Genomic DNA, 27688 nt, shown 5'->3' on the forward strand with positions numbered 1-27688 from the left:
ATGAAATGATAAACTTCTTCAAAAAGGGAGATGGGGTGAGATAGGAATAGCCATATTAAACATAATATTTAGAAATATGGAGGTACATGCTCTAAAAGCAGCTTTAAAAGAATTGAAAGCAGTTGCCTCTGGGGAGCATAACTTGGGAGTGAAGTAGGGAATGCTCTTTAAAATACAATACTTTTATTTCTAAATTAAGAAACTCCATAAAACATTGTGTAGTAGCAGGACGGTGGCCATGGAAGTCTGAATCCGCTAAGGAGTGTGTAACAACTCACCTGCCGAATCAACTAGCCCTGAAAATGGATGGCACTGGAGCGTTGGGCCCATACCTGGCTGTCGCTGGCGGTCGGTTGGAGGGGAAAAAAATTTAAAAAACACAAAAAAAAACATTGTGTAGTAAGGCTAGGGTTGTAGACTTGATCCCTGTACACTAATTTTGTTAAAAATATTATTGAACTTGTGATGCTGTTGCTTCTGCATGACTTTTAAGACACAGTTTTTTAAAATAATTTATTGTTGAAATTATTATATATGTCCCCTTTTTCCCCCCATTGACCCCCTCCAGTGTCCCCCCACCCCAAGCCTTCAACACTCTATTGTTTGTGTCAATGGGTTATGCATATAAGACACAAAGTTTTAACACAAATTTTTTAAAACAAGCCAAACAAGCCCTAGCCGGTTTGGCTCAGTGGATAGAGCATCAGCCTGCAGACTGAAGGGTCCCGGGTTCGATTCCAGTCATGGGCACATGGGGGGGGGGCGTGCAGGAGGCAGCCAGTCAATGATTCTCATCATCGATGTTTCTATCTGTCCCTCTCCCTTCCTCTATGAAATCCATAAAAATATATTTAAAGAATAAAACAAGCCAAACAAAACAGAAGAAAGATATTTAGGGTGGTGGGAATGGGGAGCAAAGTTACTTTTTCTTTTACTCATGCATTCATTCATTTATACTGGTGTTTATGTCTATTTGTGTTTGTAAGATTGAGATTTCTCCAGAATGTATTTCTTTCCAATCACATTAGACTCATTTCCTGTGTTCTAAGACCTTTGTCTCTGTCCTCCAAGTTTTCCCTTGTCTGTCCGGTGCAGTGAACTTCTCCAAGATCGTGCAGAGTGTTCCCAGCTCTGGGAAGTTCGCTTGTGACTGTGAGTTAGGGGACAACTTCATCATGTCACTTTCTTGGACCAGGCTGTTGGCAAAGCTGACTGTGTTATGTAAGCACCATTGGAGGGCAAGGGCTGAGAGAGGCTGTGATGCTGAGTCTCTGCCCTTGACCCTTGGTGTGTGTCAGCCTGGCTGTGCACTCATGGCTGTCTCTGTTTCAGCATGTATTCCACTGATGAGAACCTGATCCTGTCCCCACTCCTGGGCAACGTCTGCTTCTCCAGCTCCCAGTACAGCATCTGCTTCACACTGGGCTCCTTTGCCAAGATCTATGCTGACACGTTCGGTAAGCTCTGGCTGGCAGTCTGTCTCGCCAGTTTCCCCAGAGTCCTGTGTGCCTTTCCTGCTGAATGGTTTAGAAATTGGCTTCATGCCAGAGTCCCCTGTTGGGGGAGCATTCAATCAACTGTTATTCTCACATTTCGGGCTCTTTTTGGCCCTAGACCCTTTCTTTAGGCTCAGTGGTTTCCAAACAATAGAACAAGAAAGGTAACTAGGAAGAATGAAGAAAGAGCTCCTTTAGGAATAAGACTCCTAGAGGAATTATCTCCGCTCACAAAGCCCTTTCAGATCTCTTCCTCAGAGGTGAAGCCTCCCTCATTAGTAGTGTTCTAGCTGCTTTCCAGCCATGTCTAGGCAGGTAGAAATTTTGTAGACCTACTTAAGAACTCATGGCTATGCATCAGTGCAGGTGATTCTCCGCTGGGATGCCCAGTTGAATGATTTTATAGCTTCCCATCTCAAGAGGCTCCTGCACTCCTCTACCTCTGTGCCTCCCCAGTTCCTTCAGATTCCACGAGGCGCCATGTCCTGTGTCATGTGTCAAATTCTGTACTTCATTAGAAGGGTCATTATCACCCTGTTTTTAGTTTATTTTCAATCCTCACCCGAGAATATGTATCCATTGATTTTTTTAGAGAGAGAGCAAGGTAGAGAAACATCAGTGTGAGAGAGAAACATCAATCAGTTGCCTCCCATACGCACCCCAACTGTGGGTGGAACCCACTACCTGGGTATGTACCTTGACTGGGAATCAAACCCGCAATCTTTCGGTGCACGGGGCGACACTCCAAACAGCTGAGCCACGCGGCCAGGCTGTCATCCTGTTTTTAGAGCTGAGGAGACAGGCTCTGTTAGAGGTCTCACAGCTGGCAGGTGCTGGAGCGCCAGGGTTTCTGTTCCCGCCAGTCAGCTGTCCTGCCTCACACTGAGTGTGCATATGCTTGCTCTTGTGAAAAACATGGGCAAATAAAACTTGGTCTTTTTTTTTCTTTTGAATATTTACTACATTTTCATTTCAGAAAAGTAGAAAATACAGTAAAATCTAGTCAAGAAAGCAAAATTCACCCATAGCCTCATTATCATAACCATTATAAACATTTTGTTAAAAGTTCCCTTTTTCTCTGTTTAGTGTCTTAGGTAAATGAGGTCATATTTTACATACACTAGCACAGGATAAATATTCACACAGCATTAGATCATAATAGTTTGCCTGTTTTATGGAAGTTTATTTATAAAATTATTTTATGTAACTGCCCATTGGCCCACTGTATAGATGTACTATAACTTAACAATTTTCACATCATTAGACATATATTTTTATTGTTTCCAGATGATTCTTTAAAAAAACAAAAAAGGATAAATGGACAATAAGTGAATTCATCTGAACAGGATTCCAGTTTAAGTTTCTGAATGTTTTTTGTATCAGCACGTAAAGCAAAATCCAAGACTTTTCCTATAATTATAATGTTCTAGTGATTCAATTTCTGATTGCAAATGGAGAGAGCCTCAGGAGAACTGATTACTCACTCATCCTTTGAGGCCACTATTATGAAGAAGCCATACTGTGCTCCCACATTGTTATCATGAAAAGCCATGTGTAGACTTGCAGAAAGTCAGCACTGGCAGGAATATCAGAGATCATTGCGTTTTCCCCCTTCATTTACATGTGGGAAAACTATGCCCGGAAGTTATTGATGGAGTTAGAACTAGAATCTACTTTGGTACTTTTTCTACCTATCGCCCCATACTGCCAAAATTGATACCATGTCCTCCTGCTAGGAATACAGCAAAGCATGATGAATAGTCTTTGACTTCTAGGAACTTCGTCCTGTGGGTACTGGGTGGCAGTGTAAGGGGGTGTGGGCTGAGTTCCAAGTAGCTGCGGTAGGGAATTCAGAAGGGGGAATCAGCTCCAATGACCTAGGGGTCAGGGAAGGCTTCAAGGACATGGGGCTTAAACAAGTGGACAGCAGGGAGCCAGACTTACAGGGTTGGGAAAGGAGTGCAGAGGCAGGGGTTGTTAGCCCAAGGCCTCGGCCATTGAGTAACTGGACACTTTCACCAAGGAGAAGAGTCTGAGTAACACTGCTGGCAGGCTAGACTGGGACCACATTGAGGAGGGCTTGGAATGTAAAGTTAAGGAATTTAGACTTTACCTGTAAGCAGTTAGGAGCTATTAAATATCAAAGATTGGGGTGGGGTAAATGTGTGCAAAGTTGTTGGAAGATAGACCAGAACAGGAAAGGATGCAAGAAGGGACACCAGTTTAAACATTTTTTGCCAATATTCAGGCACAGGATTGTAAATACTGGGTTAATGTTATCTGTGAGATTGAGGAGGAGGAAATTAACTAGAGAGATGTTTGCTCATTATTTCAGCTTTTATTCAACTTCTGTTAGGCACTAGACCTAGCTCCTGTGAGTACTCAAGCAGCTCAGTCCAGTGATTATAATACAACATATGCTGAGTGTGTAAAAGACATGGAGGCTCACAGAGGAGGGAGAGTTTCAGTCACTAATACTGTGGTCATTAACCAAGTGGTCTGAGCCTGGATGAAGTGCCAGTGGTAGCCCCACTGAAAGATAGGGGAGTCTGAAGGGGAATGGGACTTCCGGAAAAAGGTGATGAATTCCTTTTATGCCATCTCAAGTGAGAGAGAACAGTGTCTGGGTAGAAATATCCACCAGGTAGTTGGTGATATCAGTGACCTATTTGAATGTTATAGGAGTTCTTGACTCACAAAATCTTGAATTTTAAAGGCCACAGTTGCTTGGTTCAGTCAGACCAGGATTAGCAGTTGCAGTCAAACTAAAGGTATTGTTAAAAAAAATGAGACAGCCCTAACCAGTTTGGCTCAGTGGATAGAGTGTTGGCCTGTGGACTGAAGGGTCCCAGGTTCGAATCCAGTCAAGGGCATGTATCTTGGTTGTGGGCACATCCTCAGTAGGGGGTGTGCAGGCGACAGCTGATAGATGTTTCTTTCTCGTCGATGTTTCTAACTCTATATCCCTCTCCCTTCCTCTCTATAAAAAAATCAATAAAATATATTTTTTTTAAAAAAAAAAAGATGAGACAAAGATGTGGCTCCATGGTTGAGCATTAACCTGTGAACCAGGAGGTCACAGTTCAATTCCCAGTCAGGGCACATGCCCAGGTTGTGGGCTCGAGCAATGATTCTCACTCATCATTGATGTTTCTATCTCTCTCTCCCTCTCCCTTCCTCTCTGAAATCAATAAAAATATATTTAAGAAAAAAAAAAAAAAAAAAAGATGAGACCAAGGTTGGCTTTGTTGTTTTCTCTCCAGAGGGCTAGGTATCTGCCTTCCGGAGGCTTGGGGCTAGTCAGAGCCATAGTGTGACCCTGCAGCTGGGAGGTTGCCCACACTGGCAGCAGAATAGAGCTTCAGTGGATCGGGAAAGAATGCGGGACTCATTGGGCTCCACTTCTGGAAGGGAGGGTGTTTAGGTGCAGCAGAGGATAACATATAGGCAGTTGAGCGTGTTCCATCAAAGGAAGAATAAAAACTGTACCCTTGTCTGCAGCTCAGTGCTATGCTTGCTGGAGATGGAGTGCTACCTGGGTGCTCGTTTTGACTCCAGCATAGCCGCGTCAGCTTTGGGCCAGCCTTGTCCTTTGTGTCTGTGTGTCCTTGTCTGCCTGCCTGCGTAGAAGGAAATGCCTGGACCTTGGAAAGAAAGGTGCTAGAATTCCTCAGCTACAAACCACCTGTGGCACCTGAAAGAGAAAATAATAGTTTGCTTTGCTAAGTAGATTATAATTGTATGGTTCTCTTATAGGTGACATTAACTACCAGGAATTTGCTAAAAGACTTTGGGGTGACATCTACTTCAACCCTAAGACGTAAGTAGGGTGTGGGAAGTGACACTAGAGGGGTTATCCATTTTCCCAGTAGTGAGGACAGACAGTTCTGAAGATTAAAACCTACTTTTTTCTTAGACGTGAGCTACCATGGTTCCTCCTCTAAGGGAGCTGGTTTCATGAGCTCTAACAAGGTGAGAGGTTGTTTCTCTTGAGATTGTTACAGCTCAGTGCAGGCGCTCATGAGAGTCATATCCATATGCCCTGTCGGGAGTCTAGAAATGTTATGCTCTCACACACACATTTCTTCCCCTTGGCCCTGCTCAGAACTTGAGAAATACACCCTGGAAGTTAGTGACACTGTTTTCTTCTTCCTGGATCACCCATAACTCTTTTTTTTTTTTTTTCTTTTCATTAGGCGAAAGTTCACCAAAAAGGCCCCAACCAGCAGCTCACAAAGGAGCTTCGTGGAGTTTATCTTGGAGCCCCTGTATAAGATACTCGCTCAGGTGAGTGTGTCGGGCCACCTGGTTTAGGTCTGCCCTTCTACTAGTAAGCACAGGGTGAACTCGGACTCCTTCCTGCCCCTCGACCTGCTCAGTTTTGTATTACTAAGTCTGAAGATGGTTGATCACCAGTCTTCTGGATCTGGAACACTATAGTCCTCTAAGTGCTGTTGAATTTAGAGTGAAGGGGCAGTGTACGAAAGAAAGAAAAGGCATGACCTAAACAGATTTGTGCAAAGATTTTGACTACTAAAAAGAACGTGACACTTGAGAACGTATCATTTCAGTTATGGAGATTTAACTTACAGATGTAATTGTGAAAGTCCTCCATTTTTTATATATATATATATTTATTTGTTATGGCATTATTTATAACAGTAAGAAAAAAATTTTAAACCTGGAAATCAGTTAAATGTTCTTCAGTGATAATCTGATTAAATGAATTATAGTACATCCCATGAAATGAAGTATTTTTCAGCCATTACAAGAATGGCAGCATGGGCTGGGATTTAATGACTCTTCTGGGCACATATGTATGTGATGTTTGTCAGATTGAACAGGAGGCACCAGACAGTTAAACATATGGGATGCTCTAGCGAAAAGAGTATAATGTTATATTTGTATGAATTTGCTCCCTAAAAGGCAGGACTAAAAGTAATAATTTTGTACAAGAAATTTCATACAGACAGTTATAAAATATGCAAGTGTTGAATAAGTACTGTGCACAGTGAACACACGCATATACACAAAATGTGTGTGGTCGTTCCAGCTTTAAAATAGTAAAACATAGCAACAAGACAAAAATAACATGATTCAAATTTATTAGTGCTAAAAAAATACTTAGTATCTTGTGTCAGGCAGGAATGGATTAATAAAAGAAATTTATAGAGTCTGTCTTGGTAGAGACCTTGAGTCTGCTGAGGATGGTTTAGCTTGGCCCTGCCCTGACAGCCGATGGAATGCTAGGTGACCTTTTTTGGTTCCTTCCAGTGCAGTGATCTCTCAATCTGAGAAGTCTCTAAATAGGGGAGGATAAGGGATTGCCTGAGTGGGATGAGATGCTGCTTTTCAGACACCAGGGGGCAGCACTGATAATCCATCTGAGAGTTCCAGGTTTATTGGCTGGTGTGGGCATTTAACCAAGCCTGCTTCACCCAGGGTTGGTTTGAAAGGCTGGTACCAAAGGTTTTCTTGAAACTACATTGTTCTTGCCAAAAGCTCTCCCTTTAGACAAGAACCTAGTGCAATTACCCTTCAGATTGCCCATTGGCCTTCCCTTCTCTTCCTCCATAGCACACAGTGGGGCTATCACTACAGCTGATGTGTCTGGTATTGTCACAGGTTGTGGGGGATGTGGACACCAGCCTCCCGAGGACCCTGGACGAGCTTGGCATCCACCTGACCAAGGAGGAGCTAAAGCTGAACATCCGCCCCCTGCTCAGGCTGGTCTGCAAAAAGTTCTTTGGTGAATTCACAGGTAATAAAGAGCTCGTGGCCCCCTTAACGTCACTATCATTATGTCCTGCCACATGTATCATGGGAACTTTTCCCTAACCCACAGTGGGTAAAAGATCTGAGGCCCTTTTAAATAAGGTCGGGATACTGAGCACCTGGGTTTTTCCTAGCTGCTTTCCTTAGTGGATGGTACCAAGAATTCTGTCTTGGGAAACAAAAGCAATTACATTTCCCTACCAAGAGGAACGTGCAAGTAAAGGAAATGGGGAAGCAGGTACTTTTGCCAGGGGACAGTCAGGAGAGTGGACTGTTCGGCGATGTGCAATAGTGGGGAAAGCACTAGGCGAGGACGTGGGAGACAGTTTGTAGGCTCAGATTTCTCTTTCCCCTGAGCTTGTCTCTTCTGTATTTTAGTTACACAAAAGGCGGGTGATACAGGAGAATGGGCCCTGGACTGGTTAATAAAAGACCTGAGTCTTGATCCTGCTCTTCCATAGGATGACCCTGGGCCAGTCGTTCTCTGACTGATTTCTCATCTGTAAAATAAAGGAGAGGAAAAGGTGATGGCAAAGAGGCCCCTCAGCCATTTCTTGAGTCTGAGTCTAGTGGGATATAGGTGTCTGTCTGCAGAGTGCATAATTTTAATAGTCATTCTGGGCTGGCCCTCAGTCTAACATGAGAGACACCACTAAAAGCAGATATGCCTACCCCAAGGTGCTAATGGAGCTTCTTTTTTGCATGACTTATTGACTGTTAGAAAACCAGGATAACTTACTGAACAGAAACATATGCAATGTTTGCTAAAGGGGGAAAGATGGGGTGCTTACTGTTTCGTGTAAGTGTGCAGTAAGTGCTTATATTCAATAAAAGGTCATGGATTGTTAGAGATGCTGGAAAATCTTTGTCAGCTGAGTTCCAAGGAATCACTGAGACCTGCTGCTTGTGCTTCCTGGCACCAGTGTGACTCCAGCCTTTTAGCATCAGACGCCCAGGAAATAGGGTATCACTTCCCCCTAAAATCATAGTGTCGTGAGTGGATGAGTACGTCACCGCTCACCCCCCGGTGAGGGTGTAGAGTAATGGCCTTCTCTCCTCCACAGGCTTTGTGGACATGTGTGTGCAGCATATCCCTTCTCCGAAGGTGGGCGCCAAGCCCAAGATCGAGCACACTTACACCGGCGGTGTGGACTCCGACCTCGGCGAGGCCATGAGCGACTGTGACCCTGATGTAAGGGCATGTGGCTCCCCAACCCTCTGACCCTTCCCTCCTGTGCAGCGATGGTGTTTTCTGGTTACAGGAGTAATGCCTTCTTCCCCCTCTTTTGCTTGCCCCTCCCCCTGAGCACAGACAGACCTGAATTCAAAGCCTGATGTTACTGCTGCTAATGATAGGATCTTGGCAACATTATTCAGTCTTTCTCAGCCTGAGGGTCTTGGTCTGTGAAATGAGGGTAATAATATGTATGGTCATTATGAGAATTAAGTAAGATTAAGAAAATGTTATGGTGCCTACCAGTTATTAAAGATTCAACAAACGGTTGCTAATCTGATCAGCCCTGGCTTTTCTAAACCTCTTTCCCAGCCATTCCTTCAGCAGTCTAGTTTCTCAGCATAAACATACAGACAATTGAGAGTTGTGAGTTACATCTTTGGAGGAAATTTGGGGCAAATTCGTTTTATAATCTTACAAGTTAACAATGCCAATCTGCCATCCTAAACCTGCTTTTTTTCCCTATTGCCCTCACCTCCCCAGAGGAGCGGGGGGAAAGGAAAATAGTTTTTTTCTCTTATGCCTTTGACACTTATTAACAAGCAGGGGGAAGCGTGGTTGGAATTTTCCTAGGAGGTCGCCACATCTTCTCGGTCTGGACTACCTCCTCATAGAGCTCACGGCATTGCTGCGAGGGGAGGTGGAGACAGTGGTACTTACCTAGAGAGTACGTGTGGGTGAGGCTGCACTCTGTCCCCTCCTGCAGGGTCCCTTGATGTGCCACACTACCAAGATGTACAGCACAGATGACGGAGTTCAGTTTCATGCCTTTGGCCGGGTGCTAAGTGGTACCATCCATGCTGGGCAGCCTGTGAAGGTGCTGGGGGAGAACTACACTCTGGAGGATGAGGAAGACTCCCAGATCTGCACCGTGGGCCGCCTTTGGATCTCTGTGGCCAGGTACTGCTAACCAGAGCCCCTAGGGGCCTTCTTGTCCGCCATACTGGAACTGCCCCAAGCCGCTGCAAGGGGTGGGCCTCCCTGGAAACACAGTTGCTGCCTGGCTCCCTCCAGCAGGGGCTAAGTTGACCCTCCCTCAGAAGATCTGTTGACTTCTAGTTCTTATTACCCAGCATTGCTAGGGCCAAAAGGCAGCTATTGTTGGGATAAAGCCAAGAGCCTTGCCTTTGTGTCTGGATGGCTTACATGAACTTTTGTAGCAGCATTTCTGTTTTTACTCATCTTAATCCCCTCTTCCTCTTCTGTGTTCCTTAAGTCACAACTGTTATGTTTCTTCCCAAAAGAAATTGTTTCCCATCCTCCACTGATTATTCTTGAACCAAGAGAGAAGACTTTGCTGGATTCCTTGTAGCGTCCTCATCTGCAGAATAAAATTTAGCTTGGGCTTCTGGGTAGCTTGTCGGCTCCTAAATGTAGCATCCCAGCTGGGAAGCAGAACTGGGCAGTCCTGTTCCTCATGTGGCTGCTGTGCCTCGCCGAGGTCCCTTTCCCTCCTCCACATCCACCCGTTCACTAGAAGGCAGAAGAAAATTGAAGGGCTAGGACCGCTGCAATATATTCTGTGGTGCTTTTGGCGTCTCCTTACATCCCATGCCTTTGAGAGCGCTTGCTTACCGCCAACATCCAACTGGAATTAGGTTTTCCTGTCTTGTCCTCTCTTAGTCCCTTGTACTTGCCTCTCATGGCACTTACCAGTTTGTAACTACATGTATGTGTGGTTACGTGACTGATTGTTTATTGCACCCCTCCCTGCTAGAATGTATCTGTTCGGCTGACCGCTGCTCCTGGCTCAGGGCCTGGCACACAGCAGGCACTGGGTACATTTTTATGAAATGAATATTCTGCCCAAGTGTCATCGCTGCTTATTGGCTGTTGCTCCAGGTACCACATTGAAGTGAACCGCGTTCCTGCTGGCAACTGGGTTCTGATTGAAGGTGTTGATCAACCAATCGTGAAGACGGCAACCATAACTGAACCCCGAGGCAATGAGGAGGTAAAGTTTCTCCAGAGGCCACGGCACATGTGAGCAATAAGCAGCAGAACTGGCAGGGAACTAACCCAGAGCCACTGCCATTTCCTGGTTCCCGGCCTCAGCCCAGGCTCAGCCTCCTAGATCTGACCCTGCTGGAGTCTCCCTGGAGTCTCTGCTCAGGTGCTGGGAATTAAGAGGAATGCCTTTTATTCTTTCCCTTCTCTCTGTTCTGCCAAAATACACAGCAATAAATGGCCCTTCAGGTTGCCTTCAAGCAGCCCCGAGGCTCTTGATTGGAGAAGAGTCTCTTCCTAAGTAGGTCCTCAGCTCCTCTCTTACGTCCACACTTTGTGTGCCTGCTCAGGCCGGGTGTCCTCACTCCTCTGCATTTTGGATCTCAGGCTCAGATTTTCCGGCCCTTGAAGTTCAACACCACATCTGTTATCAAGATTGCTGTGGAGCCAGTCAACCCCTCAGAGCTGCCCAAGATGCTGGACGGTCTGCGCAAGGTCAACAAGAGCTATCCATCCCTCACCACCAAGGTAGGCCCGAGGCCTGCAGCTGCCAAGCCCTACTTGCCCCAGCTAAGTGGTCTGTGCTGCCTACTGCTTCGTGTCCAACAGGTGCCTCTGATTTGCTGCTTCCAACAGCCTGTATCAGGACTTAATCCCTGCTGCTGTCATTTAAAGGCAGGATGAGACCCATGTTTGTGGGCGGGGGAGGGGGACACGTGTGTGTGCAGCTTTCACAAGTGTATAGATAGGAAAGAGATGTTTCTTGTAGAGTACACTTTGAATTAATTTTCCAGAAAATAGAGAGGAAAAAGTGAGTTATTCTGACCCTTCTACACTCTTGAGCCTGCCAGCATACCTTTCTGAGCAGTTGGCCAGGGCTAAAAAAAAGGTCAGCTTATGTCCACAGACATAGGGCATGGTTTTCCCTAAATTTATAAGATGGTAATAAAATTGGTGACCTCCTCACATCCAGTAGCACTGGGTGAGCCGGGAGTCTTGAGGACTTACTCATAGGTCACTGGTCCTTCTTGAAGAGGCTGGAAGTGACCGTGAGCCGTGGCTGTGTATGATAGTGGATTCAGGCACCTCCTCCTGGTTCCAGCCTGATTCTGTGTCTGTCTGCTGTTGCTGGCACAATAGAGTCCAGGCTGTGAGCAGGGGGCTGTTGTGTTTCAGGTGGAAGAGTCTGGCGAGCACGTGATTCTGGGGACTGGGGAGCTCTACCTGGACTGTGTGATGCATGATTTGCGGAAGATGTACTCCGAGATAGACATCAAGGTAAAGCAGCAGCCCCTTTCTTCCGTGAGTGCCTGCCTGGCCAGGAGGCTTGGCTCACAGCTCCAGGCTGATTTTACAAGCAGCTAAACGCTAGATTCCGCTGGAAGGCCCAAGGGAAGAGGGGTGCCCTACTAGAGGAGACCGGTTTCAGAAAAGCATGATCTGTTGCTCCCTGAATGAGAAGGTATTTGAGATCTGGTTTGCCCCCTTTTGCAGGGTTATTCTCAGTGTCATGTGTTTAAAGTCAATGCTCCCAAGCCAAAATTATTCTTGGTCATTTGTTAAAAAAAAAAAAAAAAGTTGGACAATTAATTTGTCTGTGGTGATTAAGGCTCAGAGTGTATGGTTTCAAGGTGAGAGTGGGGCCTGGCTCTCCTGGATTCATTGTCAAACCTTGACACAGCCCCTCAGTTAAACTGCCCTTTCATGGCCTCAGTGTCCCAGTTGAGAGACACATTTTCTCCAAGGCCCTGGGGTGATGGGAATGAGTACCCTCAAGTACCCCTTTTAGATTCTTCTACTGATGTGCCCAGGACTGGTGGTATATAAGATACTGGGTTTCCCAGGTACAGGCCAGGGCCAGTGGGAGCTTCAGGGAGAAGTCCCAGGTTGAGAACAGAATGGGTATTCCCCAGGCAATCTCTAATACCAGCTCTGACAGACCCTGCAGGGGTGATTTCAGTGAATGGTGGAGGGATGGCTAAATGGATGGTGAAGGATACCTTGGGGGACCATAATTCAGATCTGGATTTGATCCCATGTACTTTTGACTCCAGAACATAGATACCACACCACACTAAGTTTTCTCAGGCTTCTTAGTGATGGTGACTTTTAGCCAGCTATTGTATTTGTCACTGATGCTGATTAAGAAGGGGGTTCTCACAGAGGTAATGTCAAGGGGCCCTCGGACTCCCTTTGGCAGGAGGTCATCCTTCCAACAAAATGAGACCTTGCCTAGTAATTTATCTTGTTTCCCAACAGGTGGCTGACCCTGTTGTTACCTTTTGTGAGACTGTGGTAGAAACATCCTCTCTCAAGTGCTTTGCTGAAACACCCAATAAGAAGTAAGCTGGGGGTCATTGTGTCCTTGGACTGACACTCTCCCCTCCCCACCAACTCCACCACAATCACAAACACTGTGGAAATAGAGACCCCGCAGTCTTGGGATGGGGTGCTTAGCATACTTGAGTTTTAGCCCAGGCCTCTGATCCATTATGCCTTTGGACATGATCCTATGGAGTCCTTCGCCAGGATGACTTGCAATTGTCACTTCTCCTTTCTATATAAATGTTGCCCCAAACCTTACTTTCATAAAGAGTGGTAGATTCACCCTAGCTGGTTTGGCTCAGTGGATAGAGCGTCGGCCTGCATACTGAAGGGTCCTGGGTTTGATTCCAGTCAAGGGCACATACCCGGGTTGTGGGCTCAATCCCCAGTGTGGGGCATGCAGGAGGCAGCCAATCATTGATTATCATCATTGATGTTTCTCTCTCTCTCCCCCTCTCCCTTCCTCTCTGAAATAAAAATATTTTTTTAAAAAGAGAGAGAGAAGTAGATTCTAATGAGAAAAAAAAGATAAGCTCCTTTGGCTCTACTCTGGTGGTTTTCACTGATGTCATTGCCTTATCTGTTCCTTTGTCACCCTTTTCTTAGAAATGACCTCTGCTAGTCCTGCTCACCCACCTCGTTACTCATTTCCTCTCTAACTAGGAACAAGATCACCATGATTGCTGAGCCTCTTGAAAAGGGCCTTGCTGAAGACATCGAGAATGAGGTGGTCCAGATCACGTGGAACAGGCGAGAACACAGCTCTCATTCCAGGGCTACAGGGAGACAGGGCAGGGCACCATAACTTACCTGCTGGTCTCTAATACCCCACATTCTTCTGGGAAGTAATTTTTTTCTCCCACTTTGCTATTGTCCTGGGCGCAGTGTGGGTGGGGTGAGGTGATGTCTCCAGAGAGGCAGGATCCGTGGCCCCAGGAGCCAGCAATCACAGAGCTGGCTGAGCCCTCCGTTGTCCCCTCCTTCCCCAGGAAGAAGCTGGGAGAGTTCTTCCAAACCAAGTACGATTGGGATCTGCTGGCTGCCCGTTCCATCTGGGCTTTTGGCCCTGATGCCACCGGCCCCAACATCCTGGTGGATGATACCCTGCCCTCTGAGGTACAGGAGAACTGATGGGACCCTTGTGATGGTCTGTTAGCTCAAGTGGAAGAAACTACAAAGTGTTCTTTTTTTCCTGAAAGTATTTTGTCTTTTCTGGTAAAGGAGAATATCCTCTTACCAGCGTACCTGCCTTCTCCTCCCTCTAAACTCTTTGGCTATTGCCAGGTTCACTACTAAAGAACCCTTCTGTTCTGTGCAGGTGGACAAGGCTCTTCTTGGCTCAGTGAAGGACAGCATTGTTCAAGGTTTCCAGTGGGGAACCAGGGAGGGACCCCTCTGTGATGAGTGTAAGTCTACCAGTGTCTCCGCCTCCCCACCTCAGTCCTCTCGGGCCCTTGCTCCTGGGTGTAGGAGGTGGGTCGGCTTATCTTTGGGACCTGGCAGGAGAAGCAGCAGGGCCATCCCATGTCCCAAGCCTGTTTCCTGCCTCCCTCCCTATCCTTTGCTACCACTTAGTACCGCCTAGAAATGAAGTCATTTCTAGTTTGACATTCGTTCCTCATTCCTGAGAAGGAATAAGTTTGAGGAGCTGTATCAAAAGGAGGATGGGATTGGAGTGGTTTATAGACCAGGATTGGACTTAATGGGAACAAATACGCAATTCCTAGAATTTATTCTATATCAAAAAATAATTAAATGTCTGCAGAAGAAGCACATAAACTTCTAGGGAAACTTGATGATGTCTGAAACAAACACTGTAAACGTATGCTTGACTGCTGACCTCTTTGCTACAGGCCTTGCGAATCCTATCAGAATACCCATCGGTAGGGCAATTTTGTACCTTTGCTTTTGTGGCCGCAAGATAGCTGTAGAGCTACAAGAGGCTCCTTGCTGCTTGGCCGTGAGCCACTCCTTAATCAGCTGTCCATCTCCTTTTCAGTGATTCGAAATGTCAAGTTTAAGATCCTAGATGCAGTGGTTGCCCAAGAGCCCCTGCACCGGGGCGGGGGCCAAATCATCCCCACAGCCAGGAGAGTTGTCTATTCTGCCTTCCTCATGGTAAGTGAGCGGGGCTCTGCTACTCCAGGGCCTTAAGTCCTCAGCCTTCCCCAAGCTGAGGAACCCCTTCTTGTTGCTCTGTTGCAGGCCACGCCTCGCCTGATGGAGCCTTACTACTTCGTAGAGGTCCAGGCCCCTGCAGATTGTGTCTCCGCTGTTTATACTGTCCTGGCCCGACGCAGGTGAGCAGCCCCCGCACGTTAGGGAGACATAGGACGAGCAGAGCAGGAAGTCACTCAGCTACCATGGAGGGACCAGCCTCCCCACGCTCTCCATTCCTGAAATCTAATGAGCCGACTTTGTTCAGAAGGAAGTAAGAATAGGAATGAGGAAGTCCCCAGCTTTCCTGCAGATTAAGATTTGAGATTCCTTATTGGGCAGCCCTCCTCAGAGAGCTCCTGGGGAAAGTGCTGCAGTGTGTCCGTGGTGGGAATGCCTATAAAACCTTACGCATCAACGTTCCCACTCTGGCCCAGAGGTTGCTGCCGCTTTGGCCTCCACAGGGTTAGGCTGAGGTCCCCAGCCCCTTCTATCACCTGCAGTGCATTCACAGTCATTCTTTCTTTTATGGTAATTCTGGTTTGGGGTGTATTTGAGGGCAGATTGCTTCTCTGCTTTTGACTCAGCCTTTGTTGTTCTGTCTCAGGGGGCACGTGACTCAGGATGCACCCATTCCAGGCTCCCCTCTCTACACCATCAAAGCTTTCATCCCGGCTATCGACTCTTTTGGCTTTGAGACTGATCTGCGGACTCACACCCAGGGGCAGGCCTTTTCCTTGTCTGTCTTTCACCATTGGCAGGTGAGAAAATGGTGCAGGCTGGCCCACTTGGCCTCCCACCTGTACAAGGCCAATCCCTTATGACCTGTTTCCCTTCCAAGTCCTGACTGACATTTTTCAACCTCCTCCAAGAGAGTCCTGCTTCCAGACCCAAATAGAGGTCTGCCTGGACCCTCTGAAACCCCTTTGCCTTTCAGATTGTTCCTGGGGATCCTCTGGATAAGAGCATTGTCATCCGCCCCTTGGAGCCACAGCCAGCGCCTCACCTGGCCCGGGAATTCATGATCAAAACCCGTCGTAGAAAGGTGTGTGTGCCCTCAGACCTGTCACCACCCCTCGACCCCCAGGGGTTTCAGCAGGAGTTTTATCTCTCTTCATTTCTTACTCTTGGACCTTTCTCCCAAAGACTAAGCAGTTTACTGTACAACATAGAGATGCGGTCTGTACAGGCCTCAGGCAGCCAGCCCTGCTCCCCAATAACAAAGCCCTAAAGGCGGGGCTCCCAAAACAGCCTAGCTAACAGTCCATCCCCCCCACCACCACCAGCTTCCTACTCAACCACAGGTCTCAGATGGCCCCCACCTCATTCAGACACTACACAGGACTCATTCTTCCATTTGCCCCCACCCTCTGCAGGGCCTGAGTGAAGACGTGAGCATCAGCAAGTTCTTCGATGATCCTATGTTGCTGGAGCTCGCCAAGCAAGATGTTGTACTCAATTACCCCATGTGAATGCCAGGACTCCTCGCAGCTCCTGCTCCCTGCAGTGGGCTGCACCCTGGACTGGAAGCTGGGACCTCATGTGACTTGGACTCCATGTTGTCAGAGTGTGTGGGAGCTGCTGTGGCCGTCTTGAACAACCCACGAGCCTCCAACCCAGAGCCCAGTGCAGGAGGCCCATTCGGCCTCCTAGTTTCTTCTGTGGCCTGTGCCTGGCTCCATTCCCAGGGAACAGAGCAGAGTTTGGCTCAGGGAAGGAGGAGGGGACGAAAGTGTTTAACCCCAGGAGGCCCTGTCCTCAGAATTTACATGGAATTTTTTTTACAAGTCTGACCTTAGACATGGTTTAAAAGTGAACAGAACATTCTAACCTCTGCCTTTCTCTGTTGCTTTCATCCCCACCCCCCACCCTCCACCCCCTCTCCTCCAGCACAGTCCAGTCCTGGCCCTTGGGTTCTAAATCTATGTCGTCTCCCATGAGGCTTCGCTGCCTCTGCTTCCAGCTGCAGCCTACTTCCTGCCTGGGTCTCCAGGGAAGCAGCCTTTTATTTATTTTTTATTTTTTTAAAATATATTTTTATTGACTTTTTTACAGAGAAGTAGGGAGAGGGATAGAGAGTTAGAAACATCGATGAGAGAGAGAAACATTGATCAGCTGCCTCCTGCATGCCCCCTACTGGGGATCGAGCCTGCAACCCAGGTACATGCCCTCCAGTGGAATCGAACCTGGGACCTTTCAGTCCACAGCCTGACGCTCTATTCACTGAGCCAAACCGGTCAGGGCAGGGAAGCAGCCTTTTAATCCAGTGTTCCCGTGAGCATGGAGACTATTAATGCCCCCACTCCATTCCTGGCGTCCTGTCTACCATGCTTTTCTAGGTGGGCCTGAGCTGGCTTGGGAATTGTTGGGTTTCTGGGACCGGAGGTATACTGCACCTCTCTTTCTGCCCCCCCCCCCTGAGAGTTTCTGTTGCCCTGAAGTTCAGGGCCCCAACTCTGTTCTTCAACCCTTTGCTCTAAGCTCCCCCACCAGCCACTGCCAATCCCTTCATCTTCTCTCCCAGGTGAAGAAGAGACTCAGTTTTCTGCAAAATTCCTTTATTAGGAACATACCAGGAATTGACGTGAGAGGGTCTGACTGCCCTTGGCTGTAGAAACCTACTTCTCCCCCGCATCCTGTGTTGCTCTCTTGATATAGTCTCTGTACATTGTGTACACAGCACCTGTGTGAGGGAGAAAGAAAAATACCCCTTAGCATCGAAAGCTTCACCCCTCCTCTGATTCCCAGGTGTCCCAGAGAGGGGTAACAACTGAGAGCCCCTGAGGTCTGGCTCCAGCCCATCCCTTGAGAGTCCAGCTTTCTGCCCTAGGGCTTAGCAGCTGCTACAAGCACCGGACCACACAGCCTGGGAAACAACCCTTTTGACAATTTGCAAAGCATTACAAGTGCATTTCTATCTAAGAAACCTCACAGCAACCTGTGATGCAGGCAAGCCAGAGGTGGTTATTACGTTACACATGGGGAAACCAAGGATCAGAGAAGGGGATTTGTCCACTGTCATACAGCTAGTAAGTAGCTGTCTGCCTTTTGATCCAAAGAGGAAGAGAAATTCAGCCTGTTTTGTTGCATGGTTTTTCTCACCTCTAGGACAAACTGTCATGAAACAGACCACATTGTCCCCACAGGCATGGGACAGGAGATTAAACGGAACCCTGAAAATGTCTCGGTATGGGGGTTTCACCAAGGACTTGATATGGAGCCTGTATAGGGAATAGGGCCTGAAATCATGGTCCCTTAACTGCCAGAACTCACAGCTCTCATTCTGTGATGCCACTCACCTAGCATGATTGCACCCACAGCACAGGCCTGCGCTGCCACTCGGGTATGAATCAGGTGTATGGACATCTTGGTGGAACCACGAGCCTTCAGCCGGTAAATCCTGTATGCTGCCACCACTAGGCAGCCTCCTAAGCCTGTAGTCAGAGAACATGACCTCTGGACCTCATCTACCAAGCTCATCACTCTTGATGAGAGATACTAGGAAGACTGGGCATCCGGATGAACAGCTGCTTTGCTGGGGGTGGGAGGGTTACTAGACGACTGAGTTTTCCTCTGGATGGCGTTTTCCAAGTAGCTGCCTCCCTCCAATGACTCCCTTCCCCCACATACAAATAGCCCATCATCAGGACTCCCTTACCCCCATTAGGTCTGCTCTGGGCCCTTCTCTAACCACCGTTGGCTCCCACATTTTCCTACTTTCCCAGGGCCTAGAGGAAGGAAGCCCTAGGGGACCCCAAAGAGCTCCTTCCCCTCCTGACATTGTGTTTCCCTAGGTCCCGTGCACTCAGTTGGCCGCCACCTCTGCCCATCCAGACGCCCTCATTTCATTGTAAGGCGGTGTCCCTTTATCTTCTGGCCCTTCTGCTCCTGGTAACTTCTAGCTGTTGGTTGTTCAGTGGGCAGGACCACTTGAGTTCTCTGCTTCACTCTTTGAAAGCACTAGGAGAGAGGTTCTCTAAGAGCAGGCCCCTTCTTGCCCCATCCCTTCCTTTCCCCACTCACCTATAGGCACCAGTGGAGACTCCCTGGTCTTCCTCAGGAACTTATCAGACACGCTGTCTTCACCTTGGGGTGGCACCCACCAGCCTTTGTTCGCAGACATGATCCTGCCCCCAGATGTTGGCAGCAGGGTTCCCAGGCTTCAGCCCAGTCCTAGAAGGAGGCACCCCACACTCAGGACTCCAATGCTCCTCAGTTTGGGGTGGAAAGGAGAAAGTTGCCTGCTGAGACCTTCTCACCATTCCCTACACAGCCACTACTTAACAAAATGCCCTGTTTCAGATGGCTGGACCACTTAGCGCCATTTCTCCATCTTAGTATCTCCCTTCCCTAGCTCGTTCTGACTGCACTGTTTTCTCTGCTTCCCCTTCCCCCATCGGCATCCCTGTGGGTATCATCCTTGGGCCAAGAAAAGCAGCTGGAAAAATCCACAGATGAGGGTGGGACGAAAAGGCCTTGAGCCTTGGGGACCCCCCACCCCCCTCCACGCCCGCCAGTCTTGAGTTTGTGACAGTTACTCCTGAGGGATGTACAGAGCAGGATCTGGCCCCAGGGAACCAGAGCCATCCCAGACTGTTACACCATGGTTACCCAATCACCAGAGCCAGAGATTAAAACAGTTGGACCTGGATTTGTGTATACTTGAGCATACGTTTCAGACAATACTAACGGAACAAATGCCCCTTCCTGAGCTGCTCCCGTTTCCAGGTCCAACTCTTACCATGTTCTTTGCAGATACCAACGCCCTGCCTCCATCCCTGGGCTGGTGACCCTATTGTTCCACTTGCTAACCCCTGTAAATGTCTGCTCTGGTCACAACTTAGATGGAGTCCCAGAGTCCTGGTCCTTAAACCAGGGGTTCTGCCTGTGGGCTGCTTCCTAAGTCTAATCATGAAACAAGCTCCCTGCTTGAGGCAACTTCTCTACCTAATTGTCCCTCCTCTCCCCGAGGAGCAGCAACCTTTGGCCCTATAGGTCCTCAGCATGCTGGTGCTTACCGCAGCAGATGGCCTGAAAGTGGACTGGGAGCAGCCGGGCCAGGGCTCAGCGTCTGTTTTGAACTGGCCAAGAGCTGATGATGAAGCTGCCACTACGGGGTCAGGGAAGCAATAGCGGGCTTTATGGAGACTTTGAAGTCAGGAGTGGAGAGGGGAGGAGATAGGACAGGGCATCAGTCTTAACCCCCCATGTGCTGAGTTTCAGGATGGACTCCAGGCACTGGAGAGTAATGAAAGACCAAATGGAAAAGGGCCCTTGGCTGGATTTAATATTTTAATTCTCATGGACATAAGTGGCTGGGTCAGAGATGGAAATAGAGAGGCAAGGAAGGGTAGAGATCCTGGGTTCTTCCTTGAGTTATACGGCCTCAAGTATCCTTATGAACAATGTGAGATGTAAATATAATGCTCCAATTATGGGAGGCAGGCTCTCGGGTCTTGGTTTCGATACCTTCAAAGGTGCTTTCTGGACCAAGGAGATTTGTTCAGGAGTTTGAAGCAACTGGGACTTCCCTCACATCTCCAGAGCGCTTTATACTGCCTGGGGGGTTACAGAAATGACAATTACCAGCAGTAGTGCCTACTCTGTTCTAGGTAAATTACATTTCAAACCTCTCTACTATTCTATATGGTAAGTAGCAGTTTGTTTACAGACCAGGGAACTGAGCTTCCCCAAGGCTAAATGATTCGTCTAAGGGTACACAGCTAGTAAATGGCAATGTTGAGATCTGAACCCAGGTCTGGCTGGCTCCAAAATCTGTACTACTATTGTTTTCCAGTGGGTATCCCTGGACAGTTACTCTGCTTTCCAGTAGGCTGGCCAAGCTGAAAGCCTCACCAGATTGATACTGAAGCTTAGGAATGCTCATTGATCATCCACCCTTGATTAGGAAAAGAAAAGTACCTTATGGCTATGCAGATGGAGAAAAATTGGGATGCACTCTGGAGGTTCCCACTTCACCCCAAGCCTTGGTTCCTTCCCTAGATTACTCTCAGCCCCAGTGTGTCTGTCCTTACGGGGCTTTTCCGCACTGGAAATTGGTCCAGCAGCTGATGTCTCTTTTTCTCTCCCCAGCACTCACTGCTCTATGAAGAGACCCAGGGTCACAGCAACTCCCCTGGGCCTTCACATATCCCCAGCGTCCATGGGAACTCTCCTCCCAGTCATTCACACACTCTTCCATGCCGCCTTTCCTGCTCCCAACGGTGGCCTGAATTCTCAAGAGGAGGATGATCCTGTCCAGAGGTGGGGAGGGTGGGTGGAAATGTCTGGATGAGACGGCAAGAGTCAAGATCAACTCCAAGCCCTTTAGAGAACAGGGACTAAGCCAGTGGTTCTCAACCGTTCTAATGCCGCGACCCTGTAATACAGTTCCTCATGTTGTGGTGACCCCCACCCATAAAATTATTTTCGTTGCTACTTCATAACTGTAATTTTGCTACTGTTATGAATCGTAATGTAAATATCTGTGTTTTCCGATGGTCTTAGGCTCTACAGACCATCGGAAAACACAGATATTTACATTACGATTCATAACAGCAAAATTACAGTTATGAAGTAGCAATGAAAATAATTTTATGGTTGGGGGTCACCACAACATGAGGAACTGTATTAAAGGGTCGAGGCGTTAGAAAGGTTGAGAACCACTGCTAGAGAGTGAAGTTCAACTTCTACCTGTTGAGATCATGTTTGATGCTCCACAAGCATCCCAGCCCAGAACTGAGAAAATAATAATAGTTGCTGTGATTTACTGAGCACCTAGGAGCCAAAAAGTGTGCTAATGGCATTAAGTAGATTGTTTTACTTAATCCTTACAATAACTATGAAGTAAGTACTATTACTATTATTCTCCCCATTTCACGGAAGAACAAACTGAGGCTTGGGTTAAATGTCTTGCCCAAGGTCACAGTAAGGGAGAAAAAGATCCAGACTTCTCATCATTCCTAAAATCAAATCTCACTACTCTGGATTAACAGGAGAATGAGTGTAAAGTGGAGGGGAAGTCCTGAAATAGAAGAAAAAATTGCTTTTATTTTATTTTATTTTTTTTATTGATTTTTTTACAGAGAGGAAGGGAGAGGGATAGAGAGTTAGAAACATTGATGAGAAACATCGATCAGCTGCAACCAAGGTACATGCCCTTGACTGGAATCAAACCAGGCCAACGCTCTACCCACTGAGCCAAACCGGTTAGGGCTGCTTTTTATTTTCAAAAGTTTCTGAGAACACACAGAAATCTTTAAGGAACGAATTTCTGGAGCATCCTGCTTTAGTACACAGATAAGATAAAATTATGATAACATTTTTGTTAATATGCCAAGTCTTTAATAATTATTTTGGTTTCAGCATTTCTACATTAGTAATTTGCTTAGTAAACTTCTTCCTTCCAGATCAGGTCACACTGATAGAAATTCTATTTTACAAGGCTTTAAATGAATGATGCTGACAGACAGGGGATCCAGAGTGTAGGCCGGAGTTAGATGTGGGGTCAGTTAGCTGCTTGACCAACCACTCTCTAAATACTTGGTCTTCTGCCACTCAGTTTCCGTGAGTCTATATCTTCTGTGAAATGGAGATAGTAGGTGCCCGTAGGATCGTCGTAAGGGTTAAATAAGATGATTGTTAGAATTCCCCGGCACACTGCCTGCTCCTCCTTCTCTAGAGGAGAAAGTGGCAGGGAATGGCTAGCAGGCTGGGAGAGAAGTGGCAAGTCCCTGATAACAGATGGGAAGGTTCCACGTTCTGGAAGGTCCACAATGCAGCACACCCTTTCGTGTCCCTCTCCAACTCCTCCCTGTCTCCTCTTGCTGGGCTTCCCTACCCTGCCTGTGAGCTTCAGGCTCCCTATTGTGTTGGGGGAGGAAAAGGGGAGACTAGGACTTGAAGCTCTACACAATCTAAGGCACAGCTGTGCTATATATAGCCCAAGGGAGTTGCGTGACTAGACAGGGGAAGGGAGGACGTGCAGCTTTTGCCTTGAGCTCTTGAGCTACAGAGAGCTGTGAGTGAGGGGTGACAAAGAATGAATTGGACAAGGAACAGAGGATGCTCCAAGTTGGGGTTGGAATGGAAAGAACCCAGGCCAAAGGGGGGAATTTCAGGGTAGAAAACATTAGGCTATCTACTAGTGTCTCAAGGACTAGAGAGGCAGAGAGTGGGAACAGGCAGGGGCAGTGGAAGTTTCCAGATATGTGGCTAGGCTGAGGCAGCCTCTCAAAGTGCCTGAGGTGGGGAGGGTAGCACCTCCTTCTAAACACGGGCACTGAGTTCCAAGGACCTTGCAGCAATTGTCCAAGGACAGTCCCAAGAGCCACAGGCCTGGGGCCAGGAAAATATTTTTGGTCCCCACTATCGGCAGGGCAGGCTGGGCTTCCGGTGGCCAACAGGGAGCTTTCTCAAATCCTACCTCTCTGGGGAGACTGCTCACATATTTGAAGAAATTCTAAGAGGGTGTGGATAATGGTAATTAGAAGGCTGAATCAGACTGAGGTGATGCTGATGTTATAGAATCATGTCTTGTGAAGGAACAGTTCTGAGCTGCAAAAGACTCCAGTAGAGACCACTCTCAGATGACAAATGGATGATGCAGAGATTTGAAATGCTTTGCTAAGGTCCTTGTGTTGGATGCTTTTGAATACCCAAATACCCAGCTTCCTCTAAAGCACACTATGGGAAGAGACTACTTGTTAGGTCTGATCAAGTAATTGAATTGATACCCTCTCCCCTGGGAAACTGTCCTTCAGATCATTTCGCAGCTGACATTCCCTTTCACTTAAGACCACATTCCATTTGCTAAAACCAGGAACTTTCTTTTTTTTAAAAATTTATTTAATTAGCCGAAACCGGTTTGACTCAGTGGATAGAGCGTCGGCCTGCGGACTCAAGGGTCCCAGGTTCCATTCCGGTCAAGGGCATGTACCTTGTGCGGGCACATCCCCAGTAGGGGGTGTGCAAGAGGCAGCTGATGGATGTTTCTCTCTCATCGATGTTTCTAACTCTCTATCCCTCTCTCTTCCTCTCTGTAAAAAATCAATAAAATATATTTAAATTTTTTTTTTATTTAATTAATTTATTTTTTAATCCTCACCCAAGGATATCTTTTCCCTTGATTTTTTAGAGAGCGTGGAAGGGGTGAGATGGAGAAAGAGAGAGAGAGAGAAGTCAATGTGAGAGAGACACATTGATTAGTTGCCTCCTGCTCGGACCAGGGTGGGGATGGAACCTGCAACTGAAGTATGTGCCCTTGGCTGGGAATCAAACCCATGACCCTTTGGTCCGAAGGTCGACACTTTAACCACTGAGCCAAACCCGCCAGGGCAAGACCGGTAACTTTCCCTTTGGAACTTGCCCAGGATCCGGACCTCCCAGAGAATTCCTGCCTAAAAAGCCCACCTAGAGACCTTTATTTTTTTTAAATTACTATTATTTTTAATCCTCACCCAAGGATATTTTTCCATTGATTTAGAGAGTGTGGAAGAGAGAGGGAAAGACAGAGAGAAACATTGATGTGAGAGAAACACATTGCTTGCTTGCTTCCTGCAGGAGCTCTGACAAGGGCCCAGGCCCAGGAAAGAGCCTCCAACTGAGGTACATACCCTTAGCCACTGCTCTATCCACTGAGCCAAACTGGCCAGGGCTCGCCTAGAGTCCTTTAAAATCTCTGACTCCCTGTCCCTGGGTGCTGGCACCATTTTGGGGTTTAGCCCATCTGGTTTTCCAGATGACCTAATACATTTATAATTCTTTACTCCTTTTGGCTTCGTGAGTACCTCTTTCCCCGACCCTAACACTACTGTCTTAACAGCCTACCAGGTTTAGATACTTTACATACTCATTTAATCCTTACAATAGTCCCAACAGGTTGATCTCATTATCCCCATTTACAAATGAGGAAAGCAAAGCTCAGAGCTTAAGCAACTTAGCCAGATCACACAAGTAAATGCTGAGCTATTTAACCAATAATGATAATCACTATAAACCACCTGACAATAGAAAATTAACAGTAACAATTAATAACGGAATTTCATGTACATCTCATTCTCACACCATCTTAGAAATATGAGTAAAGGAGTACAATCAGCTGACAGAGGGGACTTCTGAACCCATACCCTTGTTCCCACCCCAAACAGACTTCCCCTACTCATTTGCAAATACATTGATCTTAATTTAAAAGTCAGCATTAATACACAAGAAACTGCTAACCAGGCTCTGGGAAACACTGGTAGGGGCTCATCTGGTTGTTCCTTCTATGCTACTTATTAAAAAGGAAAATTGAGCCCTGGCCGGTTTGGCTCAATGGATAGAGCGTCGGCCTGCGAACTGAAAGGTCCCAGGTTCAATTCAGGTCAAGGGCACATGCCCGGGTTGTGGGCTCGGACCCCAGTGGGGGTCTTGCAAGAGGCAGCCAACAAAGTGGGGGCGTGCAGGAGGCAGCCAATCAATGATTCTCTCTCATCATTGATGTTTCTATCTCCCTCTTCCTTCCTCTCTGAAATCAATAAAAATATATTTTAAAAAATTGACAACAAAAAAATCTGCTTCAGCCAACATCCCCCTGGACTGGGAGAAGCAGTTTGTGTCTCACAGGTTAACTGGAACTGCTGGGGATTATGGGGGAGGAGTTGCGTTACTAATACTCCGCCTTCTTTCCCCCCATTAGTAGAGTCAAGAGCTTCTTTAATAACAATTCTTTTTATGGGCGGGGCAGGCGGGGCTTCCGGTGGCCAATAGGGAACTTTCCCAAAGCCTACCTCTCCGGGCCTCTGCTCCCATCCCCCAGCACAGAAGAATCTGCTCTGAGGTTGCCCGCCAAGTGGAGACCCTGGAAAATGTGCAATGGAAATAGTGACACACTGCCGTCTTCAAGTTGACCCTACAGTTCCCAAACCACAAAGCCCCAGGGTGAGTCTCAGAGTTCTCAAATGGGTTTTGATCTTTTCCTGCCTGGGCCCCATGTGAATAAAAAGCCATGTTCTCACAGCACTGGGCTCCGCTAATCCCTGCCAGAGGCTGGAAACTAGACCCATTTCCCGGTATGAAACCGGCTTTTCTTTTTCTTCCCTCTAGTAGCCTTTCTGTGCTAGGAATGGCGAGCCTTCCTGCACTCATTCACTCTGCGTATACTTTCTAAGCGCCTACTAGAAGTGGGGTTGGATGTTGTGGCCCTGCCTCCCAGGAGTTCACAGTCTAGCAGACACCTTGGTTTGCTCCGGACGCTGGTGAATGCCTGGTCTGAAATCCTCTGGCTTAGGTTTCTGGCCTCAGTTTCCCACCTGTGATTGGATTAAGGATGTGGCAGGGTGACAGAGGAGCAAAAGGAGTCCTGAGTAGGAGACAAGAGCCGTTAGTTATACTTCTGGTTAACTCTCTGCAGGTAAAACAACTTAGCTGCCTTGGGTCTCATTATTTCCATCTTTAAAAAGGTTGCTTTACCAGAAGAGAGACAGGACTGCAAGCTTGGCAGTGTGGGGAGGGAAGAAACTTTCCTTGACCCTTTTAGATCCTTTCAGCCGGTCTAATAATCAAATAGACATGAGACAGGGTAACAAAGCAGCCAAATTTAATTATGTACGTACATATGAGAATCCCACAAACAGGAGAGGTTCAGAGAGATAGAAAGGGAAAATTAGGTCTATATGGCATTCTGAGCTAAAGATGAAGTAACGCAGGGGGAAGGTCATTCGAAGGACAATAAGAAAAGCAGATATTCAGTAATTAAAAGTTTGCCCTGCCCCATGTTTAGGTCATAAAAATGTTATTTCTGGTGATTGTTATTATGGGTAATGCCCCTAATTTAAATTTAAGGGAGAAGTAAAAGTTTCTTGAACCCCAGGATTTTGACTGCCTTCAGCTCAAAATAATTCACATGTCAAAGTGGCACATCTGCCCTAACCGGTTTGGCTCAGTGGATAGAGCGTCGGCCTGCGGACCGAAAGGTCCCAGGTTCGATTCCGGTCAAGGGCATGTACCTTGGTTGTGGGCACATCCCCAGTGGGGAGTGTGCAGGAGGCAGCTGATCCATGTTTCTCTCTCATCGATGTTTCTAACTCTCTATCCCTCTCCCTTCCTCTCTGTAAAAAAATCAATAAAATATATTTAAAAAACACACAAAACAAAACAAAAAAACGAAGTGGCACATCTTGGGGAGGCCAGTTCTGAATCCCTTCAGTAGTAAGGTTAAGACCGGCTAATAAGCCAGGACAAGTGGAACAGAGAAACTGACAGATAGTTATACAGCAGTTTGCAGTCTTCTAGAAAATCCTATCTTCCATAAACAGGACACTTAAGAGTAAATGGTTTGCCCTTCTCCTCAACCAGAGGGTAAATAGCTTAAATCACCCTACTTAGGGAGACGGACAGCAGAAATCCAATTAATGCCACTTGCCAACCACACCTGAGGACAGATGCGGTTAAGAGAATAAACCTGGCCCAGCTGGTGTGGCTCAGTGGTTGTGCATCGACCTACGAACCAGAAGGTCACATTTCGATTCCCAGTCAGGGCACATGCCTGGGTTGCCGGCTTGATCCCCAGTGGGGGGCGTGCAGGAGGCAGCCGATCAATGACTTTCTCTCATTATTGATGTTTCTCTCTCCCTCTCTGAAATCAATAAAAATATATATTCTTTTAAAAAGAGAGAAAAAACCTCATTTTGGTACCTCAGCATCAAACTGATGAATATTCTATTAAGATCCTCCCCTAAATGTCCAGCCTTTATTATTTTACTTTGCTTTTTTA

At 47.1% G+C, this 27688-nt stretch overlaps 2 protein-coding genes across 3 annotated transcripts in view; one reads left to right on the forward strand and one right to left on the reverse strand.

Annotated features, from left to right (window-relative positions):
• EFTUD2 (elongation factor Tu GTP binding domain containing 2) overlaps window positions 1-16706 on the forward strand; it is a 37212-nt gene extending 20506 nt beyond the window's left edge. Inside the window, exons 11-28 of the mRNA XM_079797155.1 lie at window positions 1333-1457; window positions 5253-5316; window positions 5693-5783; window positions 7122-7257; window positions 8336-8463; window positions 9212-9405; window positions 10348-10459; window positions 10840-10980; window positions 11629-11730; window positions 12712-12794; window positions 13441-13527; window positions 13767-13893; window positions 14096-14183; window positions 14777-14895; window positions 14983-15077; window positions 15542-15695; window positions 15872-15979; window positions 16311-16706. Coding sequence (XP_079653281.1) covers window positions 1333-1457; window positions 5253-5316; window positions 5693-5783; window positions 7122-7257; window positions 8336-8463; window positions 9212-9405; window positions 10348-10459; window positions 10840-10980; window positions 11629-11730; window positions 12712-12794; window positions 13441-13527; window positions 13767-13893; window positions 14096-14183; window positions 14777-14895; window positions 14983-15077; window positions 15542-15695; window positions 15872-15979; window positions 16311-16406 — 2050 coding nt within the window. The 3' untranslated portion in view covers window positions 16407-16706. The remainder of the gene's footprint in view (window positions 1-1332; window positions 1458-5252; window positions 5317-5692; window positions 5784-7121; window positions 7258-8335; window positions 8464-9211; window positions 9406-10347; window positions 10460-10839; window positions 10981-11628; window positions 11731-12711; window positions 12795-13440; window positions 13528-13766; window positions 13894-14095; window positions 14184-14776; window positions 14896-14982; window positions 15078-15541; window positions 15696-15871; window positions 15980-16310) is intronic.
• A 350-nt stretch (window positions 16707-17056) lies between these two features.
• On the reverse strand, window positions 17057-21003 carry HIGD1B (HIG1 hypoxia inducible domain family member 1B). Of its 2 annotated transcripts, none has more exons than XM_079797195.1 (5): window positions 20857-21003; window positions 19953-20044; window positions 18958-19107; window positions 18234-18368; window positions 17057-17617 (listed from the first exon to the last, which is right to left on the reverse strand). In XM_079797195.1, exons 3-5 carry the CDS (start codon window positions 19055-19057, stop codon window positions 17553-17555), a joined length of 300 nt encoding a protein of 99 aa, XP_079653321.1. In that variant the 5' UTR covers window positions 19058-19107; window positions 19953-20044; window positions 20857-21003; the 3' UTR covers window positions 17057-17552. The 2 variants fall into 2 exon arrangements, with proteins under 2 accessions (XP_079653321.1, XP_079653320.1); XM_079797194.1 differs by having other exon boundaries at window positions 19953-20493.
• Between the last annotated feature and the right edge of the window lie 6685 nt (window positions 21004-27688).

Source organism: Cnephaeus nilssonii, assembly GCF_951640355.1.
Source record: "Cnephaeus nilssonii genome assembly, chromosome: 19".
NCBI classification, from domain to species: domain Eukaryota; kingdom Metazoa; phylum Chordata; class Mammalia; order Chiroptera; family Vespertilionidae; genus Cnephaeus; species Cnephaeus nilssonii.